Source organism: Rattus norvegicus, chromosome 8 (genome assembly GCF_036323735.1).
Source record: "Rattus norvegicus strain BN/NHsdMcwi chromosome 8, GRCr8, whole genome shotgun sequence".
Taxonomy (NCBI): Eukaryota; Metazoa; Chordata; class Mammalia; order Rodentia; family Muridae; genus Rattus; species Rattus norvegicus.
The window spans coordinates 66,254,434-66,271,554 of NC_086026.1; the positions used below are offsets into that span (position 1 = coordinate 66,254,434).

At 42.1% G+C, this 17,121-nt stretch overlaps 1 protein-coding gene across 14 annotated transcripts in view; it reads left to right on the forward strand.

Moving 5' to 3' along the window:
• The window catches only part of Snupn (snurportin 1), a 43,712-nt gene that overhangs the window by 11,494 nt on the left and 15,097 nt on the right, over positions 1-17,121 (forward strand). For 10 of the 14 annotated variants that reach the window (XM_063265671.1, XM_063265667.1, XM_063265673.1 and 7 more), the window contains exons 3-6: positions 240-387; positions 8,934-9,038; positions 9,263-9,359; positions 11,388-11,485. In XM_063265671.1, coding sequence (XP_063121741.1) covers positions 240-387; positions 8,934-9,038; positions 9,263-9,359; positions 11,388-11,485 — 448 coding nt within the window. Of the gene's footprint in view, positions 1-239; positions 388-8,933; positions 9,039-9,262; positions 9,360-11,387; positions 11,486-15,989; positions 16,915-17,121 lie in introns of those variants that run through there. The other 4 variants (XM_063265672.1, XM_039081668.2, XM_039081670.2 and 1 more) reach the window with 2 other exon arrangements.

The window sequence follows — 17,121 nt, forward strand, 5'->3', positions numbered from 1 at the left end:
TAAATATTTTATTTTGAACATTCTTAATTTCTGAGGAAGGCTGAATGTGTTCTGAGGAAGTTTCCTGATTCGGAATGATGAGGAGACAGATACAAGTTTAACTTCGCAAAGGAAATTCTGTTATTTCTTACCCACACCAGAATCTAAATTTGTCATCTTTGAATTGAATGAAATCTGTCACATCGTGTCTTATCTTTTTATGATAGGTATAAACCTGACCTTATTTTTTTCTCTTCCAGCAAGCGGTTGGACTATGTGAACCATGCCAGAAGACTGGCTGAAGATGACTGGACAGGGATGGAGAGTGGGGAAGAGGAGAAGAAGAAAGATGAGGAGGAAATGGATTTGGACCCTGTCAAGAAGTTACCAAAACGCTATGCTAATCAAGTGAGTGGTGCAGCATGTGCACCTTCCTTCCACATGCAGTCAAGCCACCAAAATACATGCAGGCTAGTGAAGAAGGGTATTTGTAGGGAGAATAGTGGCTGACTTGAAAGCACTGATGAAGCTGGACCTAGAGGCCAGCCTGATCTACATAGTACTAGAACAGCCAGGGCTATGGAGTGAGACCCTAAAACAAAACAAAACAAAAACCACTGATGAAGTGTGTGGATAGCAGTTTGGAGTTCCTAGCCCATAGAGCCTGTGCTGTTAACCAGAGGCTGTCAGCTCGCTACAGAAAGCTCCTGAGTCCTCCTACTCTAGTAACAGATTCCACATTCTCATCATCCTCCTTCATTCTTTTGGGCAGGGAATACTACATAGAACCAGGGCTTCACATGTGCTAGGCAAAATGTCCTGTCACTATTGAGCTCGAATCCCAGCCTCCTTGTCTTTTGTCTTTTTTTTTTTTCTTTTCTTTTTTTTTTTTTTTTTTTTCGGAGCTGGGGTTGTCTTTTTTTTTTAAAGATTTATTTATTATATAAGTACACTGTAGCTGTTTTCAGACATGCCAGAAGAGGGCATCAGATCTCATTACAGATGGTTGTGAGCCACCATGTGGTTGCTGGGAATTGAACTCAGGACCTCTGGAAAACCAGTCAGTGCTCTTAACCTCTGAGCCATCTCTCCAGCCCTTTTTTTTTTTTTTTTAAAGATAGGGTCTTTCTGTGTAGCCCTGGCTGGCCTTGAACTTATAGCAGTCCCCTCTTTTGCTGTATTCACAGGCACCATCATATCTGGCCTTCCATATATTTTTTTAGTTTTTTAAGACAGGGTCTTGGCCATCCTGGAATTAGAACTCACATGTTGACCAGGTTAGCTCTGAACTCAAGAGATCGGCTTGCCTCTGCCTCCCAAGTGCTTGGATTAAAAGGTGTGTGATACCATGCCCGGCTTTTTTTTTTTTTTTTTTTAATAGTCATAGCATAGTTGGCTTGGGTGGGGCCTATCCACTACCCTAGTGTCCTCATCCCTTCCTTGGTTGGTAGACTTTCCCACCTAGAATATTAGGAGGCCAGTCCCGACGCGGTATACCAAGGCAGGAAGTACATCTTAATTACTTAATTGCCTTAAATAAAGAGACCCTGGGTAGAACAACCGGTTGGTTAAGGTAATGTTGAACCATGAAAGAGCCAATCACTATGCCACACTCAATTAAATGCTCTGTTGTGGCTGGTGGTGCTGCAGGGAAAACAGGAAAGATGCAGTCTTAGGCAGTCCTTGTGTCCAGAAGGAAAGGTGTGAGTCTGAGTTACGGCAGGGACTTCCCTGCTGTAATGTACTACTTTGTAGAATCCTCTTGGCTTCAGAATTTAGAAATACCTGTTTACTTGGTTTTCTCTCCCAAGTATAGTACAGATAATACCTTCTACAATAAACTTCACTTTGTTTTTATTTATTTGTGACAAGATTTGGCTATTCAGCTCTGGTTGGCCTTGAACTCATGATTCTTGTGCCTCATACAATTCACTTCGGTTCAGGAATATTAAAGGACTTGGTATATGCTACCAGGCTTCACAGTGATATAGACATGGATCGTAAATAGCATTGAATATAACTTTTTTTTTTTAAAGATTTATTCATTTATTATATATAAGTACACTGTAGCTGTCTTCAGATACACCAGAAGAGGGCATTAGATCTCTTTACAGATGGTTGTGAGCCACCATGTGGTTGCTGGGAATTGAACTCAGGACCTCTGGAAGAGCAGTCGGGGCTCTTAACCGTTGAGCCATCTCTCCAGCCCTGAATATAACTTTTTTAGAAAAGATATATTTTATTTATGAGTACACTGTCACTGTCCTCAGACACACCAGAAGAGGGCATCGGGTCCCATTACAGATGGTTGTGAGCCACCACGTGGTTGCTAGCAATTGAACTCAGGGCCTCTGGAAGAGCAATCAGTGCTATTAATTCCTGAGCCATCTCTCCATCCCAGAATATAACTTTTTCTATAAGAAAATAAAATTCAGGGCTGGAAAGATGGCTCAGTGGTTGAGAGCACTAACTGTTCTTCCAGGACCTCGATTCAATCCCCAGCAACCACATGGCAGCTCACAACTGTCCTTAACTCCAAGATCTGGCACCCTCACAGAGACATGAAGGCAGAACACTTATGCACATAAAAAAAAATTAAAAAGAAAGAAAGAAAGAAAAGAAAAGAAAACTCCTGAGCAAGTATGGTTGCTCCTATCTTTAAATCCCAGCATCTAGTTGAGAGGCCAAGGCCTTGGCCAAGGATTGCCAAGGGTCCAAAGCCAGCCAAAGCTACATAATAAATTATAGATCAGCCTGATCTACAGTATAAAATTCAATTGAGAGAGAGAGAGAGAGAGAGAGAGAGAGAGAGAGAGAGATTGAGAGAGAGAATAGGACTGCAGTTATCACCACTATTCAATTCTAGGTCATCATCTTCTTGTGCGGAGTATTTTCACTAGTCACATTAATTCGTTTACAATCTCATATATAATGCATTTTGCTTACTCAGCCTTCACCCTGTCTTATATCCCTGTCACCCTACCACTCCCTTCAAATCCCTGTCCTAAGTCCATGTCTTTTTGTCTTGTGACCTGCTGTATTTAATCAGGGTCACCGGTGTTGTCTGGATTTGAACCTGTACATTGGAGCTTGATGCTCATTTATGGATATGCATCTGAAAGTATTGATTTTCCCCCTCCCAGAATCTATCTGTAGCCTCTAGTTCAGCAGAGAGGTGTAGACCTTTTGACAGGGCCAGTCTTTTGTAGGCCCAGTATAAGGAACTGTAGTTGCTGTGAGTTCATGATGGCAGTGGTTAGATCATACCATAAGATGGAGAAGAAAGCATTTTACAGCTCTTCTCCATACTTTCCATTTCTTCTTCCATGGTGTTCCCTAAGCCTTAGAGGGGAGGTATAAATGTCTTATTTAGAGATTCATTTATTTTATATACGTGAGCACACTGTCTCTGTCTTCAGACACACCAGAAGAGGGCATCAGATTCTATTATAGATGGTTGTGAGCCACCATATGGTTGCAGGGAATTGTACTCAAGACCTCTGGAAGAGCAGTCAGTGCTCTTAACTAAGCCATCTCTCCAGACCAAATGTCTTATTTAGGACTGAGTATTCGACCATCACTCATTCTCAGTACTGTCATTCTCTCCAAAGAGAGTCAAGGGTCTGTGATTGAACCTTGAAGTTGGAAAGCATCAAAAGAGCAATTCATATATCAGAGGCAATAGGACAGGGCCTTAAAGGGGAAAAGAGGCTTCCTTTTAAAACCTGGAAAGGAGACAGGTATATAGTGAATTTGTTTTATTCCAGGATGGGAAGCAGAGGCAGGCAGATCTGAGAATTCAAAGCCAGTCTAGTTTCTTCATATTGAGTTATAGACCAGCCAGGGTTACATAGTGAAATATTGGCTCAAACAAAGCAAAACAAAAAAACTAAACAAACAAAATTCCAAACAAACAAACAAACAAACCTGGGAAGGCGATTCATTACAGAAGATAGCTTAAAGTAAAAGAGTAAGAGATTAGCAATCGTGGATGGTGCGATAGAGGCCTTAGGGCAGAGAGTGCCTGTAGAGAAATCCCCAGAACAACTGGAATATTTGGGGTTTAAAAGTTTTCAGAGGGGGTTGGGGATTTGGCTCAGTGGTAGAGCGCTTGCCTAGCAAGCACAAGGCCCTGGGTTCGGTCCCCAGCTCCGAAAAAAAGAAAAGAGAAAAAAAAAAAAGAAAAAAAAAGTTTTCAGAGGCTGGTGGGGAATTCCACCCTGTGTGATTTAGTTTGGCTTACCCCTAGTGACTCTATGCATGAAGCCATGTACTGGGCAGGACCATAAATTTGTCTTCCACAGCTGAGTAAGGCCATGCCTGTCTTTTCTCTCCAGCCGTCTGCGTGGCAACTTCTGGTACTATGAACGCTAGCTAGAAGGAAGAAGCTTCCATCTTAGCTCCAAGTTGATTCTTCTGTTATCTTATAACTAGTAAGACTGTATTATCGTTAGCAGTAATGTCTTAAGATTCATTCTATTTATATATATTTGAGTTTGTGTGTCTGTGTGTGTGCATACATGTGTGCATACATGCGTGCGTGCATGTATGTATACATAAATGGGGGGTGACCTCAGATGTCAAAAGAGGTCTGATCTAGAGCTGTGGGTTGTTGTGAGCCATTGGAACACGGGTGTTGGGAACTGGATAGAGCAACAAGCACTCTTAACCACTGAGCCACCTCTCCAGCACCAGCAATCACTACCTATTGTCTTGTTCTGCTGGCTGAGACAGTAGCCCAGGCTGACCTTTAAGTTGCTATATAGCCAAGGATGATCTTGAGTTCCAGATCTTCTGAATTTTACTTCCAAGTGTAGAATTCTAAGTACACTTTACTGCTGCTGGCTAATTCTAGAACAGTTTTATCACCAACACACATAATTACAAATACTTCGTAGTCATTTGTTTCCAACTAGCTCATAACTCAGTTATCCTGTTTATAGTAATCTAAGTTCTAAGTTAATCATGGCTGGTTACCTCTCCTCAGTTTCATTTGTCTGGCTTCTTCCCCAACTCTGTAGTGAGTCTCTCTGAGCCTGATTCTTTTTTTTTTTTTTTTTTTTTTTAAAGATTTATTTTATTTATATGAGTACACTATAGCTGTCGTCAGACACACCAGAAGAGGGCATCGGATCCCATTACAGTTGGTTGTGAGTCACCATGTGGTTGCTGGGAATTGAACTCGGGACCTCTGGAAGAGCAGTCAGTGCTCTTAATCGCTGAGCCATCTCCCCAGCCCTCTGAGCCTGATTCTTACCACAGTCCCTCTCTCCCCCTAGATGTCCCTTCTACTATTTTCTGCCCAGCTATTGGCCATCAGCTTTTTACTAAAGCCAGTCAGAGAATTCCTTAGGCAGGTGGGGGAAGGACAGAGACACCTCTACATGGTATTCAAAAATATCCCAACAGTCATTGGCAGTCATTCTCCACTGTTCTTCGTTTTCCTTTTGCAAATCTGTCTACATCATAGACCAGCCTATTCTGGATAATGTGACTTTTGTGATTATCTTCTTTCAGTTAGCATAAGATTTTCATGGTTCACTTATGTTATAGTATTTATCATTCTGTGTGTTTATTGTCAACTAATATTCCATTAAAGGGACATATTTACTCATTCTTCAGTGAATGGTCTTTTGCGTTGTTCTACTTTTTGGCTATTATAAATGATGCTATGGTAGTTTGTGTGCGCGCGTGCACGCGTGCACACGTGCGTGTTTGTGTGTGTGTGTGTGTGTGTGTGTGTGTGTAGGGTAGCTTTTAATATGCTTACTAAACATTTGTATATACTCTTTAGGAAAATGTCTGTTCTATCCTTTACCATTTAGTTTCTTTATGTTCAAGAATATTTCATTTATTAGTGTGTGTGTGTGTGTGTGTGTGTGTGTGTGTGCGCACGTGTGTGTGTGTGCACGCGCGCGCGCGCATAAGTGTGCACATGCCATGGTGGGAGAACAACTTGCAGAGGCTTTTTCCCCATTGGTTTCACAGCAAGCACTTTAACCCTTTGAGCCCTCTCCCTAGCTCTGATCTCCTACCCTTCTCCTGTCCTCCCCTCTCCTTCCCTTTTAGCCTTTCCTTAGCAATGTTGGGAATTGAACCCAACTCTGTGGACTTTGACAGACAAGCATTCCCCACTGGGCTGTATCCCAGCCACATTTGATTTTGCGGGGGGTGGGGTGAGTGGGTGGGGGGATTGGACCCTGTCAGTGGTGATTCAGCAAACTAGAGATGTAGCTCACTGCTGCCCCAGCAGCCTGAGGAGTCCTTTTCAGAACTCTACTCTAGTAAAGCCAGATTGTTGACTTTGTCTCAGAAAGGAATTTCAGAATGAAAGTAGGAAGTAATGTTATATTTTATTTTATTTTTTAACATTTTATTTATGTGAATATATCCATGTGTATGTTGACTAGTTTTTATATCAATTTGACAGAAGCCAATTCTTCTGGGAGGAAGGGCTCTTAGTTGAGAAAATGCCTCCATAGGATTGGCTTGTAGGCAAGTCTATAGGGCATCTTTTTTGATTGATGATTGATACAGGCTGTGCCACCCCTGGGCAGGTGGTCCAGGGTTGCTATAAGAAAGCAGGCTGGGCAAGCTGTGGAAAGCAAGTCAGGAAGCAGAGTTCCTCCGTCATCTCTGCATCAGCTCCTGCATCCAGATTCCTGCCCTGACTTACTCAATGGAGTTATATACGAAAGAAACCCTTTTCTCTAAGTTGCTTTTGGGCCTGGTCTATCATAGCACTAGAAACTGAATTCAGGTTATCAGCCTGAATTGTGGACATTGTCTTTGCCCACTGAGTTATCTTGCTAACCAGATGTTTGTTTGTTTGTTTGTTTGTTTAATGAAGTTGCCCAATTTTAAAAAATAGTTTATTAATTTTTATTTTATGTGCATTGGTGTGAGGGTGTCAGATCCCCTGGAACTGAAGTTATAGACAGTTTGAGCTGCCACATGGGTGCTGGGAATTGAACCTGGGACCTCTGGGAGAGCAGCTTGTGTTCTTAACCACTCACTGAGCCATCTCGCCAGCCCCAAGTTTTCTAATTTTTAAAATATTTTATTATTTATATTTTATTTTGTGTGCACAAGTATTTTGCTTACATGTTTGTATATATGCATACCATGTGTATGTCTGGTGCCTGTGGAGGTCAAAAGAGGGTATCAGCTTCCCTAAAAAGGGGGTTACGGATGGTTATGAGCTACTGTGTGGGTGTGGAAATTGAACTTGGGCCTCTGCAAGAACAACAAGTACTCTGAATTGCCGAGCCATCTCTGTAGTCCTCATAAAAGGTATTTTTAGGGGGTTGGGGATTTAGCTCAGTGGTAGAGCGCTTGCCTAGCAAACGCGAGGCCCTGGGTTCGGTCCCCAGCTCCGAAAAAAAAAAAAAAAAAAAAGGTATTTTTAACATAGACTCACTTGTGGGAGTTAAAGAAGGAGAGGCGCTGATGGAGTTATTCCTCATTTCCTTTATGATAGCCATACACAGGGTTCTGATGAGTTTTGATATTATTGTCACTAAGGACTTGCTAGGAGGAGCTCCTCAGGAGGAGCATTAGCTGCTCTTCCAGGGGACTTAAATCTAATTCCTAGCACCCACATGATCATTCACAGCAGTTTGTAGTTCCAGTCTGAGGGATCTGATACCCTTCCGGCTCCTTGAGCACCGGATGCACAAACATACATGCAAGCAAATACCCATTTAAAATATGTATATGCTAGGAGATTTAAATGAGACCACAGGGTAATTCCTGAGGCTTATGGGGCAGGATTACACTTTGTAATCAGAATTGTAGATCACAGGGGTACAGGGAGTTAGGATATTGTAACTGTAAATAAAACTGAATAATCTTGTTGTTTGTGAGAATCCCAGAATATATTCAGAAGAGTAAGGTCATATCCAAGGTATATGCCTAAGCCTGTATACTAAGCCTAGTTTATTGTAAATATACTAAATGTCCCTTTCTTGATCTCCTCTAAGGGCACCAGTGATAATGATGCATACAAAACACTCACTTGTAAAATGAAATAAGTAAATCTAAAAGAACCTTTAAAGTATTTAATGTGGGTGAATAGCCCTTCAGCAAATATTGGCAATCATGTGAGAATTCTTTTTTTTAATGTGACTATATCTATGCCTGCATGAGTTTCTGAGCACCTCATGCATGTGATATGCTGAAATTCTCCCTTCTCCCCCAGACATGGCTTCTCTGTGTAACTCTGACTGTCCTAGAATTCACTCTATAGACCAGGCTGGTCTTGAACTCAGAGATTCACCCACCTCCACCTTCCCAGTGCTGGGATCAAAGGTGTGAGCCATCACTGCCAGTTCAGGCCTGCATTCTTAACATTCAGGAGGTAGAGCCAAGAGAAGCATAAGTTCAGAGTCATTTTCACCTACATGGTGAGTTTAAGGCAACCTTAAAGAGTTGAGATAACGTCTCATTAAGTTGCACAGGTAAGTTGTGAATTTGCCATCCTCCCACCTGAGCTTCCCAAGTAGCTGAGATTATAGACCTATACCACTGTGCCTACCTCCTAGTGTCTTTTATTGTAATGTGTGGCATGGCAATTTGGGAAATGATAGTCAAGTCTGAGCATGGCTCAAGATGAGTGCTCATTCCTGAGGTGTAAACCCAGAATGCAATAGTTATGCTGGTAGGCAGCCTGCAAATAAGGAAAGGGAAAGTCCCTTACTTCAGGCCTTGAGGTAAGGGAGTAAGTAGGATGCAGATGGTGATAATAATTAGGACAGATGCCAAGTCACCAGCGAATGTCTTCCATCTGTCAGTCACACTGTAGACCAGCTTGCTTCCTGAGCACACAGGGGTGGAAGTGCCTCTGTCCTCAGCTTTATCTGTACTTGTGTTACGTGTATAGGATAGGAATGGTTTTCCTATCATGTTTGAACGGCACACTCCTGATGATCTTTTATACCATTTTGTCTTCCCAGTTGATGCTTTCTGAGTGGTTAATTGACGTCCCTTCAGATTTGGGGCAGGAATGGATTGTGGTTGTGTGCCCTGTTGGGAAAAGAGCCCTTATCGTGGCCTCCAGGGTGAGTAGCTGTTTTCTCCTCCTCTGCTGCAAGCCTAGTGTGTGCTGAAAGGGATTGTCCTGTTCATCTGCCATGGCAGCTGGACCTACAGTTGGCTTCCAGGACTTTCCTGCAGAGAAATCTGTTGCCAGCATCTTTGTGTGAATGGCAACCCTATAGAATGAAGCAGCAAGAGTCCAGGGTACCTGTGAATGCCTGATGAAGTGGTGGCTTTCTCCCTACAGGGCTCAACCAGTGCCTACACTAAGAGTGGCTACTGCGTCAATAGGTTTTCTTCCCTTCTTCCAGGAGGCAATAGGAGAAACTCAACAACAGCCAAAGGTACCTGCATATGACATCATTACTGTGTTTTGGTTTCCTTCTGACCATCACTTTGTTGCTAAGGCTCAGTCACAAAGGATGGCTGAGGCCTCAGGGGCCATCCAGCCAATTCAATAGGTGAAAGTGCTTTCTGAGAAGTCCTCATGACCTGAGTTTGACCCCTAAAACCTCCAGCGAAAGTTAAAGAGTTAACTCCTAAGAGTTGTCCTGTAGTCGCCACACAGAACATATGTGCCATAACACATGGCCATGCTCACGCAACATACATTAATAGTAAAACTTGAAATTACTCTACCACTAAACTACATCCATGGTCCCGGATTTGTTTTCACTTGGGATGATGTGAGCCGTGTGTCTTAGTTAGGGTTACTGTTGTAACACAAGAGCAAGTTCAAGAGGAAAGGGCTTATTTGCCTTACACTTTAGCATTGTAGTTCATCATTTACGGAAGTGAGGGCAGAGATTCAAACAGGGCAAGAACCTGGAGGTGGTGGAGGCTATGGAGGGGTGCTGCTTACTAGCTTGCTCAGCTTGCTTTTTTATAGAACCCAGGACCACTGGCCCAGGGGTGACATCCACCAGGATGGGCTGGGCCCTCCCTGATCAGCCACCAATTAAGAAAATGTTCTACAAGCTTGCCTACAGCCAATTCTTATAGAGGCATTTTCTTTTCTTAATAGAGGTTCCCTCTTCTCTGATGACTTTAGCTTATGTCAAGTTGACAAAAAACTATCCAGCAAGCCATGTAACCCAAGCTGGCCCAAACCTCTTGGTCGTCCTACCCTTAGCCTTCCCTGTGCTAGGATTATACTGAGATAAAATGATTATACTAGTTATTCACTGAGTTTTATCATCTAAGAAAAGAGTCTTGCATTGCCTATGCTGTCTTCAAGCTTATCATGTGGTCCAGACTCGAAATCTTTATCTTCTTTGGTCTTCCCAAGTGGTAGGATTAGAGACATGTGCCATTATGCTTGGTGTATTTGCATTTTTTTTAAAAACTAGTACAAGATGGTGTTTTGTTTGGCTGGGTTTTTTTTTTTCTTTGAAAAAATTTAAAATATATTTTATTGTTTTGTGTGTATGGATATTTTGTCTGTGTGTATATCTGCACCATTTGCATGCAGTGTCCCTGGAGGTCAGAAGAATTTGGCAACCCCCCCCAGCACTAAACTACCATGTGGATTCTGGGAATTGAGCCAGGGTTCTCTGAAGGAGCAGCCACTGTTCTGAACTTCTGAGCTATTGCTCCAGCACCATGGTTTTGTTTATGAGACAATCTCTTGTCACACAGACTGGCCTTCAAGTTGCTCTGTAGCTAACTTATACTTGATATCCCTACATGGCACAGTACTTACAGTAAGAAGGTAACAAGTACTTGTAAGCCAGTCACTCAGAAGGGCAATGCCAGCTTGGGCAACAGAGTAAAAATTCTTTGACATATACAGAAAATAGAAATAGCCTAGAGTGGTAGCAGGCGCTTGTGATCCCAGCATTCCTAAAGTCGGGCACAGTAGGATTGCCATGAGTGTGAGGCCAGTCTGGGCTACAAAGTGAGGTCTTGTCTTGGATCAAAGCAGCAAAGCAGCAGGTTTGGTGGCGCCTGCCTATGATCCTAGCACTTGGGAGAGAGGCAAGATCAGGAGTTCAAAGTTGTCTTCAGGTACATAGCGAGTTCCAGGTCAGCTTAGCTCATCTTAAAAACAGAAAAAGCAAAACTAAAATCAGAGCTGCTTTAAAGGTAAATTTTAAAATGTCCCAACTTGTTTAGAATTCCCATTTATCTACAGTGCTGTTTTGATCTCTCTCTCATCCTGTCTCACCTTATAGCATTCTTAAACTAAGCCAGGTAGCTACAGAGGGCTATGTGGAGTGCTTTTCTTGGAGAACCCCTCATGCTTAGTACTGACAACTGCCATAAGCCCTGAGGATTGTTCACCTTGATCCTCTTAGGAGCCTTTTATCATGGTGGATGGAACCCGGGCTGGAACCTGAGTTCTATGCTGACTTTCTTCCTTGTGTCTGTAGACTACACCATTCTGGACTGCATTTACAGTGAAGTGAACCAGACATACTATGTTTTGGATGTGATGTGCTGGCGGGGACATCCTTTTTATGACTGTCAGGTAAGGATTGATAATGTCCTCATGTCTTTCCTGTCTTCTCTCCTCCCGGGAAGGTGGTTCAGCATGTGGGTTTGGTACGTGACCAACTTCTTGGTATGTACAGGATGTGGTAATCAAGAACATTATCTAATGCTCTCTGCATCTTTGAGGGTGTTTGAATTAGCTGCACTTTGAAAATAAATAGGAGGAACTGAGAGAAATATAAGAGTTCTTTTTTTTAGGGGAGGGGGGAGGGGGATGTTTGCCCGGAAACCGGGAAAGGGAATAACACTCGAAATGTATATAAGAAATACTCAAGTTAATAAAAAAAAAAAAAAGAGTTCTTTTTTTTTTTTTTTTTCGAGTCAGGGTTTCTTTGTGTAGCCCTAGAACTCAATTTGTAGACCAGGCTGACCTGAACTCAAAGATCCGGCTGCCTCCGCCTCCTAGATGCTGGAATTAAAGGCGTGTGCCGTCACTGCCTAACTGATACGACATATCTTAAGGAAGAAGAAGCAGCAGAGGTGCAGGCTGGGCTATGTTAGCCTCTGTGGCTGCCCACCGCTTCTCTCCAGAGAATGGAGGATTGTTGCAGGGATGATTGAAGAGTAAGAAGTACGCCATCTTATGCAGACAGCACCATTAAACAAATTCCTGTACCCTCCTTCACCCACCACATCCTGATCCTGATAATGCCAGGTCATTCTTTTTTTTTTTTTTTTTTTTTTTTTTTTTTTTGAGCTGGGGACCGAACCCAGGGCTTTGCGCTTCCTAGGTAAGCGCTCTACCACAGAGCTAAATCCCCAGCCCCATGCCAGGTCATTCTTGGTATGAAACAAAGTCTTCAATCTCAAAGCTTGCTCTAGGAAGAGATAACAGGCATGGACCATGATTCCTAGCTCCAGATTGACTCCTTTCTTTTTCTTTCCTTTCCTTCCCTTCCCTTCCCTTCCCTTTCTTTTTCTTTTTTGAGACAAGGTCTCACTATGTAGACTAGGCTATCCTGAAACTCAGAGATGCACCTACCTGCCTCGTGAGTGCTGGGATCACAAGTATATACCACCACACCTGGATAGACTGCTAGACTGCTTCTTTCTATAGCTATTACCCTATGGTGGATTTCAGGAAATGCCAGCTAGTGATGATTCTGTCTGTCTGTCATTTTTGAGACAAGGAGTCACTCTGTATTTCAGGCTAGCCTCAAATTATGATCCTCCTCATGTCTCAGTCTCCCCAGAGGTTGGGATTACAGATGTTTGTCATTGTTCCTGGTACATTTTCTTTAGTTTTGTTACAGGATATTCACCACATATATTCACAACTGACAGATTGGGTAATTAAAATTGCATGTACAGGTATACTCTGAGGAAAAGACCAGCTCAGTGGTAGCCACGAAGCCTCTGTGTTATAGGCTGACGCTGGAGGAATATCCTCAATCTCAAGCCCAGCCCTGAGCTACATGGCAAGACCTTCCCTGTCTCGGCCAAGCAAAGCAAGGAGCTGAGAATGCAGCTCAGTTGGAAGAATGCTTGCCTACTACACACAAAACTTGGGGCTCAGTCCTAGGCCCCTTCTAAACTGATCCATTCCTATAAGCTCTGTAGAGGATCAGAAGTTCAAGGTGATCCTCTGACGAATAGCAAGTCTGAAGGCAGCCTGAGCTCATGAAACCTTCTCTCAAAAACAGAAGAAAAGGGAAAGGAAACTCCTCTTATTGTTTCAAATTTCCAGAAGCAAAGTAAAAGAACAGGGAGTGTCTCACAGCTATAGAAGGGTACACATCAATAATTTAGAGAATCAGTTCTTAGGGAAAGATTCAGCTGGGTAGTGTTTGTTAATAGCTATATTAAAATGAAACAAGGGAGTTGGTATAATGTGCTTTGGAATGGAGGAGTTCTAAGTCTCACAGTATTTTGTTCAACCAGGCAAGTGACTTCACCTTTCTGATTCTAAGCATATAAAACAGACAGGAGATGATATAGTTCCTATAGTGTACTTGAAGTTATTTATTTACCATCTATTTATTCATTTGTTTATTTATTGGTTGGTTTTTTGTTTGTTTATTTTTGTTTGTTTGTTTTGAGACAGGACTTTTTAGTGTAGCCCTAGAACTCGCTCTGTAGACCAGGCTGGCCTAAAACTGAGGGATATTCACCTGTCTCTGCCTCCTGAGTGCTGGAACTAAAGTCCTGTGACGCCACCATCCACCTATTTGTTTATTTAAAGACAGTCTCAGCCTGGTGGTGGCAGCACATGCCTTTAACCACTGAGTTCAAGACCAGCCTGGTCTACTGGATGAGTTCCAGAACAGCCAGGGCTACACAGAAAAACCATTTCTTGAGAAACAAACAAACAAAAAGACAGGGTCTCATTCATTGTAACTCAGGCTGGCCTGGAACTAACTGTGTAGCCCAGGTTGGCCTAATCTTGTGAATAATTCTGCTTAAGCTTTCCGAAAATGGAGATTTCAGGCATGAACTAAGTGAAGCACAGCCTGAAGATTAATGTCCTGGTGAAGGTTCTATTGTTATTATTGTTTGGTTTGGTTTGGTTTTGGTTTTTGAGACAGAGTTTCTCTGTGTAGTCCTGGCTGATCTGGAACTTTTTCTGTAGACCAGGCCAGCCTTGAACCCTCAAAAAGATCTGCCTGTCTCTATCCAGCCCTGTTGTTATTCTTGTTTGAAGCAGGTTTACCCTATATAAGAGGTTGAAGATACATTAATTAGATTATAGGTGTTGGCTTTGCTTGTTAGTACATACATGCCTTTGATTCCAGGACCCAGGGTAGGCAAGCATATCTTTATGAGTTCAAGGCTAGCTAGAACAACACAGTAAGACCCTGTCTTTAAAAAATAAATATAGGGCTGGAGAGATGGCTCAGTGGTTAAGAGCACCCGACTGCTCTTCCAGAGGTCATGAGTTCAATTCCCAGCAACCACATGGTGGCTCACAACCATCTGTAAAGAGATCTGATGCCCTCTTCTGGTGTATCTGAAGACAGCTACAGTGTACTTATATATAATAAATGAGTAAATAAAAAAAATTAAAAAAAAAATAAATATAGCCAAATGTATTGGTGCATGCCTTATATTCCCAGCACTCAGGAGGCAAAGGCATTTGAATCTCTGTGAGTTTGAGGCCAGCTGATCTACAGAGCAAATTCCAGGACAGCCAGGACTACATAGTGACACCCTATCTTGAAAAACCAACTCCTCCCCCCAACTCTATTCCTCCCGCCAAAAACCCTAACTAAATAAATATAAGATCTTGTTGTATAGCCCAGGATAACCTCCAACTTGTGGTCTTTCTGACTCAAACTACGGATTGCTGTGGTTACAAGTGCGAGCCCCCATACTTAGCCATTTTAAGTGTTTATTTTTTAAGGAGAGTAGAGTCAAGACTGACCTTATGTAGTATAGGCTGATTTCACTGTGTAGTCAAGGATGACCTGACCTGCCTCTACCTCCTAAATGCTGAACTCGTACAGGTTTGAGCCACTATGTCTGGCAGCTTTGCTAAATTTTAAAAGAAAAAGATCTTTATAACATGTACTTGTATAAAAATGTTTGTGTGTAATATAGTACTGTGTATGATATAAACAATGAAAATATGTTTTATAATTTTATTTATCCTTATTGTGTGTGTGATGTGTTTGAATGAATGAATGAATGAATGAGAGCATATGGAGGCCAAATATCTTTTAGATGAGGGTTCTTGTCTTCCAAGTGTGGAATCTAAAAATCTAATTTAGGTTATCAGGTTTACATGGTAAGCATTTTTAGCCACTGATCCATTTTGCCATCTGAAACACACACACGCGCGCGCGCACACACACACACACACACACACACACACACACCTTTTTTTTTATTTAGAGAATACTTTATTAGTTTTTGTAATCAAACCCACGTAGATAAGACCTTACATATTTAATACAGTGCGTTACCCCTGTACAAATGGAAAAAACTTAAGTTCAACATTTCTAGACCAATATGGCTGTTAATTTCTGTACAGTGCCAACTCAACACAGTAAACGGGGATACTTTTTTCCAAAGTTGACAGCACAGCTAAAGTTTCCAAAAATTCAAATTATATATCTGTATATATATATTTATATTTATATAAAAAGACCAATAATAGCAGTGTGTTATGCATCAACAGCAGCAACAGCTTTTCCAGGTTCTGCAGTCATCTGAACAAAACTGTAGAGACATCCAGCACACTCCATTAAAAAAAAAAAGTAAAAAAACAAAACCCCAGAAAACAGCACAGTTCTGTTACTCTTGTGGTACCTGGCACCATTTTTTTTTTTTAAATTAGCTTCTCAATCATCATCTGGAAAGAAAACATTCTGAGCAACATCATTAAAAACAGCTCTGATAAAGCACGGTCACTACTACATATCATAAAGCAGGTACAAGCTATTTTACATCCACAGAGGTATGATACAGTACTGTCCTACCTCTATAATACTAGAGGATACAATTTAAAAGGCATTATTTGAGACTTGATTCTACTTTTCCAGCAGAGGGCCCAAAGGATGGTGTGACACAGCTTTGTAAAGAAACATACTCTAGACAGGATTTCCTTTCACTAGTGGCACAGTTCTAAGGATTCATTCTCTCCATGAATGTCAGCTAAAACCGTTATTAAAAAAATGAAATATCCCTAAAACAAAACCGTATAACCACCGGATTCACATGAAGATGACCTAGTGGAGACAAGCTGGACCTCACCTTACCAACAAGCTATCAAATCTGTTACGTTTAAACAGTGAGACCTCCAAGGAAGGAGATGCCAAGTAGTGCTTCAAAGCTTCGGACTACAATCAAACACAGCATCCTTTTCAACAGAAGCAGAAGCTCATCTGAATATGCTCAAGGATGCTGACACCAACATTTAATCATCTGCTCACTCATCCAGGAAGAAGGGGAGATCAGTTACTACTGTACTTTATTGTGTTCAACCAAATCACCATGTTACAAAAATAGCAAGCTGCCATAATAAAAAATAAGGCTCCTCTATCCAGCACCAGATAGCATCATTTTACTTTCAAGCCTAGAAATGCCATAGACATATCCAAAGAACACAAGGGAGCAAAAGAACCACAGCTGATGGGGCAATGGGACTGCCCAGTGTCCAGCTGAGCTACTCTGTGGTTATCACTTTTCTCCTACTTCTGGTGTTTCATGCTCCTTAAGATTAAACTGTGCGCACTTACAGACTGTTTGCACACTTGTATATAAACCAACCGAAGATGCAGATGTTACACGGGAGGTGCGAGCCTGTGGAGCCTTGTTGTAATCGGTGTAGCAGCTGTCAGTGTAAAATGCTCTATGCCCCTTGTGTATCTCACAGGACAGTGTCACAGATCACTTCACCCCGTGGCTGCTGGCATTATTTGACTTCACTTTCCCTGCCCACCCACCCTCAATAAACCACAGCCTTTATGATTTTGTTTCTTCGGTTTTGATCGCCTGAGGTTTGATTGGTCCAGTTCTAACAGGTTTGGTGGTTATGGTGGGTGCAGGGGGTGGCTTTTCTTCTACTTTTTCCTGACAGGTACCAGGAGGGTCACTCAGTGTCTCAGGTTTACTTGTATCACTGTCCACTTTCTGGGCTTTGCCTCCTATCTGTTTGCTCTGTTGCTGCTCAGA